General features: G+C 38.1%; 1 protein-coding gene across 5 annotated transcripts in view; it reads left to right on the top strand.

Annotated features, from left to right (window-relative positions):
• The window catches only part of LOC137259219 (coronin-2B-like), a 93,051-nt gene that overhangs the window by 64,893 nt on the left and 11,897 nt on the right, over window positions 1-16,261 (top strand). For 4 of the 5 annotated variants that reach the window (XM_067796832.1, XM_067796829.1, XM_067796831.1 and 1 more), the window contains 5 exons: window positions 539-651; window positions 1,739-1,852; window positions 4,974-5,030; window positions 12,756-12,949; window positions 14,167-14,368. In XM_067796832.1, the coding sequence (XP_067652933.1) occupies window positions 539-651; window positions 1,739-1,852; window positions 4,974-5,030; window positions 12,756-12,949; window positions 14,167-14,368 (680 nt within the window). The remainder of the gene's footprint in view (window positions 1-538; window positions 652-1,738; window positions 1,853-4,973; window positions 5,031-12,755; window positions 12,950-14,166; window positions 14,369-16,261) is intronic. The other variant, XM_067796830.1, reaches the window with a different exon arrangement.

The following is a 16,261-nucleotide window of genomic DNA, read 5'->3' as shown; positions in this document are numbered from 1 at the left end:
AGAACAAGTGTATTTCACACAATTTAAGGCCGAAGAAGTCAGATATCGTGTATATACACCAATAAGAATCAGTAAGTTGTGGGAAGACGTCGGCCCAGCTCCACTAGGAAGCACCTCTGTGTTCACACCTTAGGCAGGTGTGTTCAGATTGCCTCTGTTCATCTAGCAGAAAATGGGTACCCGGTGGAATAGGTCATGTGACTGTGATAATATATAATGAAATTTTATTGTCATGACTTCAGTAAATAATGAAAATCAGAGAAAATTCTTACTAAAATTGTACACCGAAATGCAGCTGTTCACATGCACAATATGTGCATGTGCTTTTCTGCAATTTGATGCATGATCCTCTTGCAATTCATCTGCATAAGGTTTGCAGCTGGATTCCCATGTTGGAGAAGAAATTCATTTTCGATATCTCTATATATATATATATGTGTGTGCTTAACATATAGTGTGTGTATGTTAAGTGAGTCGAAAGTATATATGTTAAAGCATGAAATATCTCCAGATTGAAGCTAGTGTGTGTTTTGTACAGGCCGGATGCCGAAGGTAGGGTGTGACGTCACCAAGTGTGAGATACAGAGGTTCTACAAGATCCATGCTGCCAAGAACCTCCTGGAACCTGTGTCTATGATCGTTCCAAGAAAGGTGAGGGTCACTGTTGATCAGTGTAGAACATATTCTTCAAGGGAGAGGTGTTGGGGTAGCCCAGTGGTTAAAATGTTCACTCCTCATGCCAAGGGCCCAGATTTGATTCTCCACATTTGTTCAAAGCTTAGTTCTGGAGTCCCCCCGCAGTCATATTGCTGGAATATTGCTAAGAGGGGCAAGTATTAAATAAACCCTAGAGTCTTTTAATTTTAGTCCTAGCGCTAAAAGAGGCGTCAGTGAAGACTAAAAGCATTGAAAATCAGGTTAGTAGTTGTCACTAAATCATTTAATATTAATAGTTTTTAAGAAAATACTTTTTTGTAATCTTGATTTACGTTTGGCATCCGATTATAGCCACGGTTACCATGACCTCAAGGTCGTCTCTTCAAAGGGGGTGTTGATATTTAACATGACATTAAACCATGGCAACGACATCAACGTTCGGCTTCACTGTAGTCAGACCCACTGTGAATTTTTCATACATCAGGCAATAAAACAGACCAACTAGTGAGACCTAGTTGATAATCTAGAGGATGGTGGATGAAACTTAAAATGTCAAAAACAAATATGCTCTAAAAATGTAAAGTAGATTTGTCAACTGAATAATTTTCTCCTTGCATGTTGGTAGCTACTGATGTCAGGATATATTGATACATTGATGCATCAATACTTTATCTAAGACAATACAATTATCGATACATTCAAAACTGTATAGATATTTAGTTTTGAAAGTATTGGATTAAATATATTTATTTCTTTTTTGATGTTATGAGAGTTATGATTTGATGACAGAAATGAGAAATTGGAAAATGTATGCTTTGAGAATAAGTAATATTGATCCTTAGAAATACGAAAGATTAATGTTAAACATTTAACTGAATTATGCCTCGGAAATAGTCATTGTGATGAGCATCAAATCGTGGCATGGGTATCGGGATACTTATCCGTTCATGAAACTTTATGTATCGGCATAATTGTAGTGCATGTTTGAAACATAACTCTTGTGAAACCACTCTTAAACCCACACACAACCCCAGCACAAATCCCCCTCAGATGAATTTCAATTTTCTTTGCTTTGTTACAGTCTGAGCAGTTCCAGGAGGACATTTTCCCCCCAACTGCCAGCACCATTCCCTCACTGACCGCGGACGAGTGGGTCAGTGGTCAGAACAGGGAGCCCATCCTGGTGTCCTTACAGGTAACCCCAGCTCACGTGACCGCTGGATGTGTTGTTGCTGTGGTAGTCTCGCACTGTCATCTACTGCTGAGAATATCGGGAGGAAGCTCTTTAAGGCATCTTTCTTCTGCTCAGTTTCGCCATGCTATATGTATAAAATGTGCAGTAGTATAGAAATAGGCAATTGACCTGCCAGAATAGTGATTACATAAGTGACTGATCTGCTTATAGTCTAGAGACAAATTCTTCCCTTTCTTATGTTAGCAAAGTATCAGTAGGTATTTGGAAGCCCATCGCAGAAGGAAAAGAGTTGGTAAAGATACTTAATGTGATATATTCACATGAATTTAAATATGCCATTCCTTGTGATGATTTGCGGTGTAGGATTGACCCTCAGTTTTATCCGCTCCCAGGTTTATTCATTTGCAAGTTATTAAAACATTATTCTGAACATTTATCTTGAAGTGGAGTTGAAATGCTTTTGACAGAGAAATCATGTTATATATTTTGTATGGTTGAATGTATTTCTTCCCTTAAATTGGTTCAGTGTATGGTTACCTCCTGTTTAAAGGCTGCCTCTACATAGCTGGAATATTGCTGAGTGCAGTACAATCTAAACTTTCTATCATTTGGAGCAGACGGTAGTTACTCCCCCTTCCAGAGAGTTTTCTCCCCTTTTTTGGTGTGGCAACCTTTCTTGATGCAAAAAGTAGTTACCTCCCTTTGTTCTCAAGTGTATTTTATTGTTTTGGAACTAAAGGGTTCGTTTAATTATTCATGTTGATATTAATCATACAAAAGATATGATTTCTTTTCGGAAGTGAAGATAGGTTTTCACAAACAGCCATGTTACACATATAATTAAGTTTGTTTGTTAATTCTCATTCAAGTGTTGTTCTTATGTTTTCATGTGAATTATTTTTGGTACTGTTTTGTTCTTTCATGGAATCAGTGATATGAAGCATATCCCTCACCAGAAGTTTCCACTTACAGTAAAAAACTATAATGTGTGAATATTTCCACTGATTTGGTTTATTATTTAATAACGTTTTAGAAGAATTCTTTCTGTTTCTCCTTATCATTTTGTCCCTTCCTCTTGCAATGTGCATGGAAGTAATTGTAAATAGACGAGACATGATTGTGTACTCAGTTGAGAATTATGTATCAATGATAGTCCTTGTCCCAGTACTCCATGCTTGTCTCTTAAGAGAATTCTGCACTAGGATAGATCCCCAGTACGCCATGCTTGTCTCCCATGAGAATTCCAGATTAGAATACGTCCTCAGTGACCTGGTCTTGTCTCAGAAAGGACATCCCAGAATAGGTCCCCAGTACACAGTGCGTGTCTCCAACGAGAATTCCCCACTAGAATGTGTCCCAACAGAAGAAACTCCTTCTCTTGTGTTAGGCTAATCTGCATTCCCTCATCTCAAGCATGACCCGGTTCTATTCCTCTAATATGCATATCAGTTCAATCCCCTCAGACAAGATGTGCAACTGATTATACTAACATAAGCCCAAACCATGTTCTATCTTACTCAGACCTGGGGTTCAGTACTCAGATGTGGGGCTCAGTACTCAGATCTGGGTTTCAAATCAAGGAAAGGGTGGGGTGAAAGCCACATGGTTAGAGTGTTCACACGTCACACCGAAGATCAGGGTTTGATTCCCCCCTTGGGTACAACATGTGAATCCCATTTCTGGAGCCCCCGTCTGTTATATTGCTGGAATATTGTTAAAAGTGGTGTATAAACTAACTCCCTCACTCACTCAGTTCATGTAATGCATGTAGGTTATGCTTGAATGATTCTGTTCCTTTATTTTAGATGTAACAAAGATGTGATTTTATGAACATTCGTGACGTCTCATTTTGAAATTTTGTGCCTTTTATTAGCTTTTTATTTTTTGAGTCTTACAAATGTTTTTCATTAAAGAAGCAGTTGACATTCTGCCAGCATGTCAGCATGTTTGTTTTAGTTAGTTTACCATATAGCTGACAGTGCATGGTGTTAATGTGATGCTAGTTTCCTGTAGACTGTTTTTGTTTTATTTTGAAATTTTGAGTTTCGGGATTTGTTTTGCTGTGTTTGAATTAACATGGTGAGGGATTTAGAGCTTTGTTTCAGTGTTTCATTTCATTGCTGTGTTTCATTGCCATGTTTCATTGTTTCAGCTACGTGTGAGACATGTGTGACACTACTTTCATCCATTCTTTAATGTTGACAAAGCATTTTATGGTCATAGATAGGGGCTCCTTTCACAAAGCAACCTTTACTAAGGTTAACCTTAGCTCACATTCTTTAACATTGCACTAAGGTTACCTTAAACCTAGGAAACCTCAGTGCAGTGTTAAACAATTTCTAGTTACGGTTAACCTCAGTAAAGGTTGCCTCCTCCTTTCACCTTAGTTCAATGTTAAATAATGGGAGTTAAGGTTAACCTTTGTAAAGATTGCTTCGTGAAAGGAGGCCCAGAGTTCTTTTTGGCAGTACTGCCTCCATGCTTGGGTTGATAATTCCTGATTGTCTCAATTGTTCGCTGTACAGAGTTGAAGTCCTTGTGTAAATCGTTCTCTTCCAACAGAAGTTACTTGTCGTGTCTTAATCAATCCGATGGTTTCAGGATGAACAAGGTCTGATTTTAACGTATTACCATGTTTTACCGAAGCCAAACATTAAAAGGAGCAGTGTGCTGGCCAAGTGGTTAAAGCATTCACTTGTCAAGCCAAAGACCCAGGTTCAATTCTAAATGTGTACAATGTGTAAAGCCTATTTTGGGTAATGTGAAATGAACTTCAACTGTCTGTGTTTCATCATACCTTCTCTCCTTTGGATTCTGGGGTGGCAGGGTAGCCTAGTGGTTAAAGCGTTTGCCATCTCAGTGAAGACCCATGTTCGATTCCCAACAAGGGTACAATGTGTAAGGCATAGTTTTGGGTTCACTGTTGTAATATTGCTGAAATGTTGCCAAAAGCAGCATAAAATTTAACTCTTTCTCCAAACATTAAACTTGACCATTTATATGCTTTGTCAACTTTGAGTTTTGCATGCGTGTCATTTAGTCTTTCACTCTCTCTCTCTCTCTCCCTGCGTCTCTGTGTCTCTCTGTCTGCGCGTCTCACTCTGTTTGTTTGGTTCATCAGGACGGCACAGTTACAAATACACCAAAAGTGTCAACGTCTAGGCCCGTACAACGACAGGTAACTTTCTTATCCTTGTTAAGGGCTGGGTAGCACACTTAATCATCCATGTTTAGGGACAAATTGCGGTATTGGGACAAAATCCGGTTATGCTCATTGCTGGGGGGAGGTTGTTTTGGGGTTTTTTTTCACCAATGAGAAATGTGTGGATTTTCAATATCCAGATTGGTGTATAGTTTTAGTGTGCAAGACGATCTGAAGTGAGACAGATGTATTTCTTTTTTTGCTGACTCAGCAAGCTATTTCATGAATGCTGAAAACTGATAAACTGGTAAGGATATTGAAACCTATGAATTCGCCCAAAATGACTCATTTTAAACAGCTAAAGGACGAGATGAAAAAAATGGAATCAGCATTTCTGCTGATATGTATCTTTTCTCATTAATAGCATATCCTTAATGCTTTGTTCCGTAAATATTTTTTAGTATTATACTGAAAAAATATTATGCTGTGTATTCTATAATAAACTTAGTTATATATTATATATGTCTTTTCAAAAATTCATTTTTTGACTTTTGTATATTATTTTTATATTCTAATATTGGGTTTGTTTTGATATTCCAATGTTTGATATATTAGCATATACCAACATTTGGTATATTTGAATATTCCCCCGTTTGTTCGATTTTGATATTCCAGGGTTGTGTACTTCAGTGTTCTCGGTGTTTGATTCTTTCAACCCATTCACCTCTTAATACTGTCCATATTAATATCACCCACCTGCACCGATATCTTTAGCACACAACAGTAACATTCCTGGAGATACTGCACGGAAAATTCTTCATTTTCAGCTGTATTAACTGATCTTGAGATATGTATTCTCGACATCCCGTTGCTCTGGTCACAGTTTGTTGTCATAGCATGAGTCCCATACCGGGTGTGTCACGATACAGGTGCCTAAACATACGATACGTATCTCGATATTGAGGTCACGATGCGACACATATAGCGATACAGCATTTTCGACATTTTGTGCGTAACAAGCAGCTGTTGCCTTAATGGGAAGTTGTCTGATGTTTGAACCATGTTTCACTGAAAACCTGAAAACACGTAATCGCATAATTTCCTGTTATAGGTAGAGATTATTAGAGACGGGGTGACTACCCATTAGCCAAGTACAAGCCACTCACTCTCAAAGTCCTGTTTGTTGTTTTGTGTTAAAAATACAAGACAAATGTGTTAAGACTCGAGATAGTAATCAATAAATGAAAAAAAACCCCAAATCAATATGAAATCACTTGAATCACGTATCGTATCATACAAAGCCCAAATCGATATGAAATCACTTGAATCACGTATCGTATCATACAAAGCCCAAATCGATATGAAATCACTTGAATCAAGTATCGTATCATACAAAGCTTGCCGATGATGCACCCGTGCATCAGAGAGTTGTGTGATCCCTATACCATACAGGTTAAACATGACCCACTTGCAGTTCTAGAGTGACTGATTGAATAATTGATCACTTGATCGGTCGACCTTGTTTACATGAGGGATTGTCAATGTGCTCAGGAGACGAATCAATATTAATCAATATTAATCAATATTAATCAATATTAACCTTTGGAAAGTAAGTTTCTTATTGTTAGGTTTGTAAAATCAAGACATATAATCAAATAATTGGTCAAGTGATCAATCTCACTAACATCAGAGATTATTGATGGGCTTGAGAGACTAATCAGTATTTAAATAATGAAACATCATTTAAACTTTGTATAGTATGTTTCTTGCTATTTTGTGTGTTAAATCAAGACATAATGGTCTAGTATATATTTTAACAATGAAATGTACTTAGAAATGGCTGCCAAATGTTTGACGCAATGACAATTGCTAAAAACATTTCGATGCATTTTTATTTATGTATTTAGAAGAGTTAAGTACCTAACAAGGATAAGAAACCCAGTGTAAAGGTACTCAGTTTCTTTTAATTACTGGAAGTATACAAAATGCTAGTTACACCTAAAAATGCAACTACTCATACTTAAACAAACATGGAAGGAAATACCCAATTGCTTGAAACGTTATCTGGAGCTATGTACTATGTATTTCACAACTCAAGTGCCTGTTTTGTTCCCAATATAAAATGGCAACAGACTTCCCATTTCCAGTTGCGGAGTAGCTAGCTGGATAATAACAGGAATGTCTAACACTGTAGTTTGAAACTGGGAGATAATAACAGGAATGTCTAGCACTGTAGTTTGAAACTGGGAGATAATAACAGGAATGTCTAGCACTGTAGTTTGAAACTGGGAGATAATAACAGTAATGTCCAACACTGTAGTTTGAAACTGGGAGATAATAACAGTAATGTCCAACACTGTAGTTTGAAACTGGGAGATAATAACAGTAATGTCCAACACTGTAGTTTGAAACTGGGAGATAATAACAGTAATGTCCAACACTGTAGTTTGAACCTGGGAGATAATAACAGGAATGTCTAACACTGTAGTTTGAAACTGGGAGATAATAACAGTAATATCTAACACTGTAGTTTGAAACTGGGAGATAATAACAGTAATGTCCAACACTGTAGTTTGAAACTGGGAGATAATAACAGGAATGTCTAACACTGTAGTTTGAAACTGGGAGATAATAACAGTAATATCTAACACTGTAGTTTGAAACTGGGAGATAATAACAGGAATGTCTAGCACTGTAGTTTGAAACTGGGAGATAATAACAGTAATGTCTAGCACTGTAGTTTGAAACTGGGAGATAATAACAGTAATGTCCAACACTGTAGTTTGAAACTGGGAGATAATAACAGTAATGTCCAACACTGTAGTTTGAAACTGGGAGATAATAACAGGAATGTCTAACACTGTAGTTTGAAACTGGGAGATAATAACAGTAATATCTAACACTGTAGTTTGAAACTGGGAGATAATAACAGGAATGTCTAGCACTGTAGTTTGAAACTGGGAGATAATAACAGGAATGTCTAGCACTGTAGTTTGAAACTGGGAGATAATAACAGGAATGTCTAGCACTGTAGTTTGAAACTGGGAGATAATAACAGTAATGTCCAACACTGTAGTTTGAAACTGGGAGATAATAACAGTAATGTCCAACACTGTAGTTTGAAACTGGGAGATAATAACAGTAATGTCTAGCACTGTAGTTTGAAACTGGGAGATAATAACAGGAATGTCTAGCACTGTAGTTTGAAACTGGGAGATAATAACAGGAATGTCCAACACTGTAGTTTGAAACTGGGAGATAATAACAGGAATGTCTAGCACTGTAGTTTGAAACTGGGAGATAATAACAGTAATGTCTAGCACTGTAGTTTGAAACTGGGAGATAATAACAGGAATGTCTAGCACTGTAGTTTGAAACTGGGAGATAATAACAGTAATGTCTAGCACTGTAGTTTGAAACTGGGAGATAATAACAGTAATATCCAACACTGTAGTTTGAAACTGGGAGATAATAACAGTAATGTCCAACACTGTAGTTTGAAACTGGGAGATAATAACAGTAATGTCCAACACTGTAGTTTGAAACTGGGAGATAATAACAGTAATGTCCAACACTGTAGTTTGAAACTGGGAGATAATAACAGTAATGTCTAACACTGTAGTTTGAAACTGGGAGATAATAACAGTAATGTCTAACACTGTAGTTTGAAACTGGGAGATAATAACAGTAATGTCCAACACTGTAGTTTGAAACTGGGAGATAATAACAGTAATGTCCAACACTGTAGTTTGAAACTGGGAGATAATAACAGTAATGTCCAACACTGTAGTTTGAAACTGGGAGATAATAACAGGAATGTCTAACACTGTAGTTTGAAACTGGGAGATAATAACAGTAATGTCTAGCACTGTAGTTTGAAACTGGGAGATAAGCCTGCCCTGCTTTGATAGTTCACCATGTATTGGGCATGTTATATTGAAACCTCATGCTTTGAGATGTGTTTCATCAAAGAGTAACGAACACCAAATTTATGAAGACTTTATGTTTGTCTCAATTATGTCGTGGCTAAAATGTGTTTTAATAGAGACTGTCTTTTCTTGTACACATGTTCAGTGCGTTGATGCGGTCAGAAGTGATCATTGCTCATCAACCATATCAGATTTAAAAAAACTATCATCCTTCCGGTAGAATGGAGAGATTTGGGGTAGCATAGTGGTTAAGGCATTCGCACCACATGCCAAAGACCTAGGTTTGATTCCCCACATGGGTACAATGTGTGAAGCCCATTTCTGGTGTTCCCTGCCATGATATTGTGGGAATTTGGCTCAAAGCAGTTTAAAAACCGAACTCACTTGACCATGGTAGAATGGACAACAAACTGTGGGGTAATCTGAGACATTAGTTGGTCAATCCACGTTTGTTATTTCCTACAAACTGTCTTCTCTCTGCCTTATATTGCTGCTCTTCTTCCTTTTTATCACATGGGATGTGCTTACAATTTACCTCCAAGCCTCGTATCATCTCTTCATACTATACTTATACTATACTTATACTATACTTATACTCCTTATACTATCTTCCTGAAACAGTTTCTCTATAGCTGTAGATTTCTCATCATCACAATCTCCATTTGGATAATGGTGGTTGATGATTGAGCATGACGATCTCTCTCCCACTTGTAGAAGTGCCGTCCTAAATTAGTTTTGCATGTGTGGGTTCCTGTACAGGTGTGCTAGAATATGAACTACCTTTACTCAAATATTGCCATTGAACTTGTCAAAATGCTACTTTCCAAAACACTAATCCGCCAGTCGTCTTCTCCTCTGTTGTAAATCAAATACATTCGTCAAACTTTTGTTCAACTTATGATAAAACTATTTTAATGATAATAATACCCACTCATGGCAATGCATTACTATAAGGGAAAAATAGTTAAAACTCTACCAATGGGGGGGGGGGGATAAGGGATCACATGGGAGCAATTGTACAACTGTACAATTGTAAAAGTAAGAGGACACTTATCCTTTCATGTGATGCCTTATTTTTTTTCTTCAGTATATATACAGCAGACAGAGAGAGTCAGCTGAACATGGAAAGTCAAAAAATAGAGAAGACAAGTTCTTCAGTGATAGAAGTTAAAAATGTCAGTAGTGTTATCGATAGTATGCTTGACAATCAATAGTTGTAATTCGACGAAAACAGTGTGTATGTTACGTTCATTTCAAACCTGCTTGTGCTATGGCTGGAACATTGCTGAGTGTGGCATTAAACAAACAAAACAAAAGAATCTCTTATCAACAAGGAGCCACAATTTCAGATTAGAGTTACCTCCCTTGGTTTGAGCAGGAACAGGGTGGAGAATGGCCGTCTTGAGATTATCAGCAATATCACTGTCATACTGATTATTAGAAATATCAGTCCTTGGTTAAGTGCTGTCATTATGCTGTTGCAATAGTTGGCAACATTTCAATACTTTGGCAACACTGGGGACTATCTATGCGAAGCAAATGCAATGGTTCAAATAGCCACAGTCACAACTAGTGTATAAACTAGAGTGGTGGATGCAGAGGGGATCTGTGCACCCAACAACTCCCCTGAAACATTTTTCCTAGGAGCATTTCCCACTAACCTTTGGACTGTGAAGCCCATTTCTGGTATCCCTCGTGATGATATTGCTGGAATGTTGCTAAAAGCAGCACAAAACCCAATTCACTCACTCACTCACTCACTCTGAGGACAAGGGACTATCCAGTGAGGATGTTAGTCACTGACTAGTGGCATTGGACGGTGATTTAAAAACATTGTAATTAACCACATCTCAGTGATTCAAATTTACTCTAAACTGGAATTGAATGAAAGTGATAAAATGTCTGTTAAAGAGCTAGCTACAAACAGGACTGGTGAAAAAGGTTTCCCATATCCTCCAATTAGTCCTAAACTTATTTTTTAAATTTTGTTTGTCTATATGCTATAGTGTACTCATGAACATATGTAAACCCTATTATCATTGAGAGGCATGCTAATCTATTTTAACATTATTTACAACATATAAATACTCGGTAGAAAAGCTAGTATATGAGTAGTTGTCACATAGTCAGTAGCATGGTGACGGTGCAGTCATGTAGCAATCTCCCACAATGCATCTGCTCACAGCATGGCATTATTACCGCTGATCATCTGTCATACTTGCATGAAGCAAAGCCATATATATTTTGTTCAAGAAGCCTAACCATCTATATATTGTTTTTCCATGCAGCAAAACCATTGAAATATTTCCCAACCATGTCAGTTTACCATGCAGAGTTGTGTCCCTTACACATCCCAGGATCCCAGGATCTAAAATTGATGGGTTTGAACATTGACTTCACCCTGAGTATTGTTCTTATTATCAGCTAGAGATGTTTACACATCACAGTTGAGATTGTTGAAGTCTTTCTTCTGACATCAGGACCTTTGACGATCTGGGTGCCATTCCACTAACCGATCTTAACTCAGATCTAAGCCAAGCCAAGCATAAACCCCTAAAATCCCAATCTTAGCATGACATTACGTTAGGCATGCCATTCCGCTAACAGATCTTACCCAAGCCAATCTTAGCATGACGTTACATTCGGGATGCCATTCCGCTAACAGATCTTACCCAAGCCAATCTTAGCATGACATTACGTTAGGGATGCCATTCTGCTAACAGATCTTACCCAAGCCAATCTTAGCATGACGTTACATTCGGGATGCCATTCCGCTAACAGATCTTACCCAAGCCAATCTTAGCATGACGTTACATTCGGCATGCCATTCCACTAACAGATCTTACCCAAGCCAATCTTAGCATGACGTTACATTCGGCATGCCATTCCGCTAACGGATCTTACCCAAGCCAATCGTAAATTTAAGATCGAATATCTAAGTTGCTCATGACCAAATTAGGATCCAAAATGGCGGCTTTCATATTTGTGTGTGAAGAGGAGCAAACATTACACAGCAAGCATGCTTTTCAAGACCACTCACAGATTCTACGACACATTATCAGATGATGTAATTGTTGCAAGATACAAAACGACTTCCAGCGTCTGCTAGATTTTGCAAAGGATTGATAACTTGTGCCTCACTTTTCTATCTCTCGCACGAAAGTAAGATCAGGACCAGCTACGATCAGCCTAAGATTGGTTAGTGGAACAGCACCCAAGGTTAGAAATGGTCTTTAGCAGCCCATCCTTGTCGTAAGAGGCGACTAATGGGACTGGATGGTCCTTTGTGACGCTGAACTATTACTGAAAATGGCATAAGACAATTTATACTCACTCACTCACTCTAATTGAAGCTGACATGTTTATATTATTCTATTAGCTTGAATACAAATTCCATCAACAAATATGATAAACAATGGCATGAATATACTCATTTTTTTTATGCTTGTTTCAGGAATTTAACACAAAATGATAATCTTTTGTCTAGTATTAGTATCAGATGTATATCTATGCAAACCTTTTAGGGAATACAAATGTTTGCACTATCATCCACGATCATGCAGGGCCCCGTTTCACAAAACTCTCGTAAGCCTAAGATCTCGTAAGTTTTCTCGTAGCCATTGTGCCTCCTATACTGTAGCATAGGAGATGCGAATGCTACGAGAAAAGTTACGAGATCTTAGGCTTACGAGAGTTTTGTGAAACGGGACCCAGGTCGATTTATTACCATTCTGTTAAGATTAATACCCATGACGTGTGACAGCCTTGGTTTTTAATTAAAGGTAAACATTACATCTCAAAGTACTACAGTGGGCGAGTGTTTGTGTTCCAGGACGGCGCTATGCAGGCCAACCCCGTGATAACAACCTACACAGCCGTCACGCGCCAAGGTGGAAGCAATCGACCTATGAAACGTGCCAACACGATTGCCTCCTCAACTGTCCCAAATAACGTTCCGGCAGCTGAGCCAGCGTCTCTTAAAAACATCAAACGCCTGAGCGTAAATGAAGACATTGTTACGATAGAGTGAGTTCAAGCCATGGGGGTTTTACCTGCAACATATGTTTGCCATTCCAAAATCTTTAATTTCTTTGTCTGGCCCAGATTCTGCTCTGGTGTATTATTGGTAAAAAATATCTGGCAGAGTCTGTTGTGTTGATAGATCCTGATTTTAGCCAGTTGTAATCACATACTGTTTCCCTTAAAAGTTTGTATTTTACACTGTCCAGGAAGGATATTGTTTTCCCTTCCACGCAGCCCTAAATGAAGCAAGTCTGTATGTTCCGCAGTTTATGAATCTCCCGTCAGTGTTTGCCCTGATGCAGAAAATCTATGTATTTGCCACACAAATTATCTCGTATACACAGCGAATTTAAAAGCTTGTGTCATTGTTGACGCCCAAAGCCCAAAGTTCAGATAATCAGAACTTGTAATTTGTTTAAGACTACTTATTTTATTGTTTGCCAGTTGACTACTCAGTGCTGATTAAATATCTAACCAGCTCTACCTTGTTTTTGTCATAACAATCACAGCTAATGTCTTGATGAAGGTGCCATACTGAAGTTGACTGCCAAAAACATGTCCATGACTCCCTCTGATGACACCAGGGATTTATGATAACACCTAAATTTTCACGTCCAGGACAAACACTACCCATGCAATCTAGGCTCCTTTGCAGTTCAAACTGAGCAAACTTGAATATGAAAAAATTACCGAGAGACTAAAAAGTATTAGTATTGAATAGTATTAAAGAGAGTAAATATACTGAAAGGCAAAAGAAACATGGCTGGAGATTGTGTAGTCGTCCAGTGACTAGTTATCGTTGATCTTTTGTTGACCTAGCCAGAGCTTCTGTGTTAAAATAACAAGTAAACAATTCAAGCCAGCAAACTATGTATGAATTCATGCATGATGCAAATGCATATCGAGCTAGTGCAAACTCTTCCGTTTCCACCAATAAATACATTTCTAACCTCATTTCAAACAATTGGGCAAAACAGACTCTATGACTACGATTCATGTTTTCCTCAAACTTGACTTCTAGTGTATTTTACCAAACATTAGGTTCAAATACTCCATTGATACTTAAATGTTATTTCCAGTATATCATTTCTTTTGCCTTTCAGTATATAAATCTTCTGATCTCGAATAACTAAGTTGTATGCATTGATTGCTTAAATGAAAATTTACACATATTTATCATATTATTATGTTCTGTTATTTTTTCTCATTTGTGTTGCCAGGGAAACTGCTCATTCTTTAAGTCAGAAGCGAGCAATGTTTGAACAATCAACAAACAACAATAACAACAACAATAACACCACACCCCAGTCAGGCTCCGCTGACCAGAACTCACATTACCAGAAAAGGGTGTGGTCACCAGTGTCGCCCACGGTGCCTGCAAGTACGACGACGCCCAACGGCTTGCCAAGCACAGACTCAGAGGTGAGACAATGTTACTGGTATCAAAGAAATTCACTGGAAGTCCTGACTTACATTAAGTGATTGTTCTTCATGTATTTAGGATCATTGTGGGCGTAAGACTGAATTTGGTTGTTACTTGGCCAGAGAAGCGAGACACAGGCTTCAGAATAATTGCTGGAGTTTCAGACTGAATGTTAGTTTTGCTATTTGTTTGGTTTTGTATTAGTGTCTCTAAGTCTTTGAAACACTGTCCCATTTTCAGTGGCTGTCTTGGACGCCTTCAGCAACCCATGCTTGTTGTAAGAGGCAACTAACGGGATTGGATGGTCAGGCTTGCTGACTTGCTTGACACATGTCATCGGTTCCCAATCGTGCAGATCGATGCTCATGTTGTTGATCACTGGATTGTCTGGTCCAGACTGGATTATTTAATGACTGCCGCAATATAGCTGGAATATTGCCGAGTGTGGCGTAAAACTAAACTCACTCACTCAGTGCTTGTCTTAAGAGACACCTTACACGTATATCCGGAAGATCCCTCAATCCTTTCTATAGTATCTGCCCAATTTAAAATAGACAAATAACAGTTTTAGTGCTATGATTACTTTTTTTAATGAACGTCAGCAGTCTGCGTTTCGCTGTACCCTCTCACACATGGTTTCTGGGTTGATGAGGTAGATTAAAGCCTTCACTCATCACAAGAAGACCCAGGTTTGATTCTCCAGTGGATACGATGAGTGAAGTCCATTTCTGTTGTCCCCGGCCGTGATATTCGGAATATTGATAAAACCTTACTAACTCAAGGGGAATCTGAGAATTAATCACCTGAAACCTGTGCTTGTTGTATCTAGCAATTTAATGGTTGGTCAGGGTGAGTGACAGATTGGTAGTATGTATCTTGGTTGTGTTCATAACATCAACCACTTGTTTGTCTTGTCTGAACTTGACTATATACAGGCCGCTATCCTATGGCTGGAACAATGCTCATTATGCCATTAAAGGCACACTATCACACCATACTTGTATCGATGTGTCATTAGGAAGATATAGTGAGTACATGTTCTGCAATACGTATAGGCCAAAATATTGTCGAAAAAGCGTGACATTGTGGCTTTGAACAGCAAGCAAATGTTTTATCAATGGATCATTGTATATTTATCATTTGTTTTCTAGTTTTCAAGTAGTTTCCAGAAAGTGAGAATTTTCTGTTTACTTGCTGTAGTAAATAACCCAAGTAAATACAAATATTCAAGCATGATGTCATCCTGTATTGAAGAAGACCTAGATCGTCTCAGTCAATCAGAGCAGGACTGTGTTCAATCGCTGATAATCAGTGCCTAGACACTCGAAACTCTCTTAGCTCTGAGATAGTCATATGTTAATGTGTGGCACTTTCAACTACATTAGTGCGAAGAATGTTTCGAAAATCTTGGCCCTGATCCTTAGCTCAGATGTGATAAATCCAGCAGACTCTATTTTTTTCAGATACTATAGTGCTGAGAAATGGCAGGGTGTTTGACAATTCTGTAACTGTTTCAATTCATGGCCTTTATCATTTTCATTGGAAACTAACCTTTACGTTCATTTTTGGAGATACTGATAAAAAAACATTCTCTTCTTTACTGAAACATTTAAAGGCTTGATGTAAGTTTTCAAAATTATTGATCTAATTGGTAGGTGGAGTGGTGTACTTGTTATCATCATGCCAAAAACTTGAGTTAAATAACTTTGTGTGTGAAACCGATTTCTGGTGTCCCCCTCCCCATGATATTGGGGGGTGGAACATTGCTCAGATCTTTATCTTATGATAGGTTTGTTTGATGTTCGTGCAGAGGGAGTATGATCCAATTTTAGTGAGTCTAATTTGCATTAACATTATTTCTCCTCCACTGATTGGCTGAAGATTATTCTATG

The sequence above is a fragment of the Haliotis asinina genome, chromosome 13 (assembly GCF_037392515.1).
Source record: "Haliotis asinina isolate JCU_RB_2024 chromosome 13, JCU_Hal_asi_v2, whole genome shotgun sequence".
Lineage (NCBI taxonomy): Eukaryota > Metazoa > Mollusca > Gastropoda > Lepetellida > Haliotidae > Haliotis > Haliotis asinina.
This window is presented reverse-complemented; position numbering and strand designations above follow the sequence as displayed.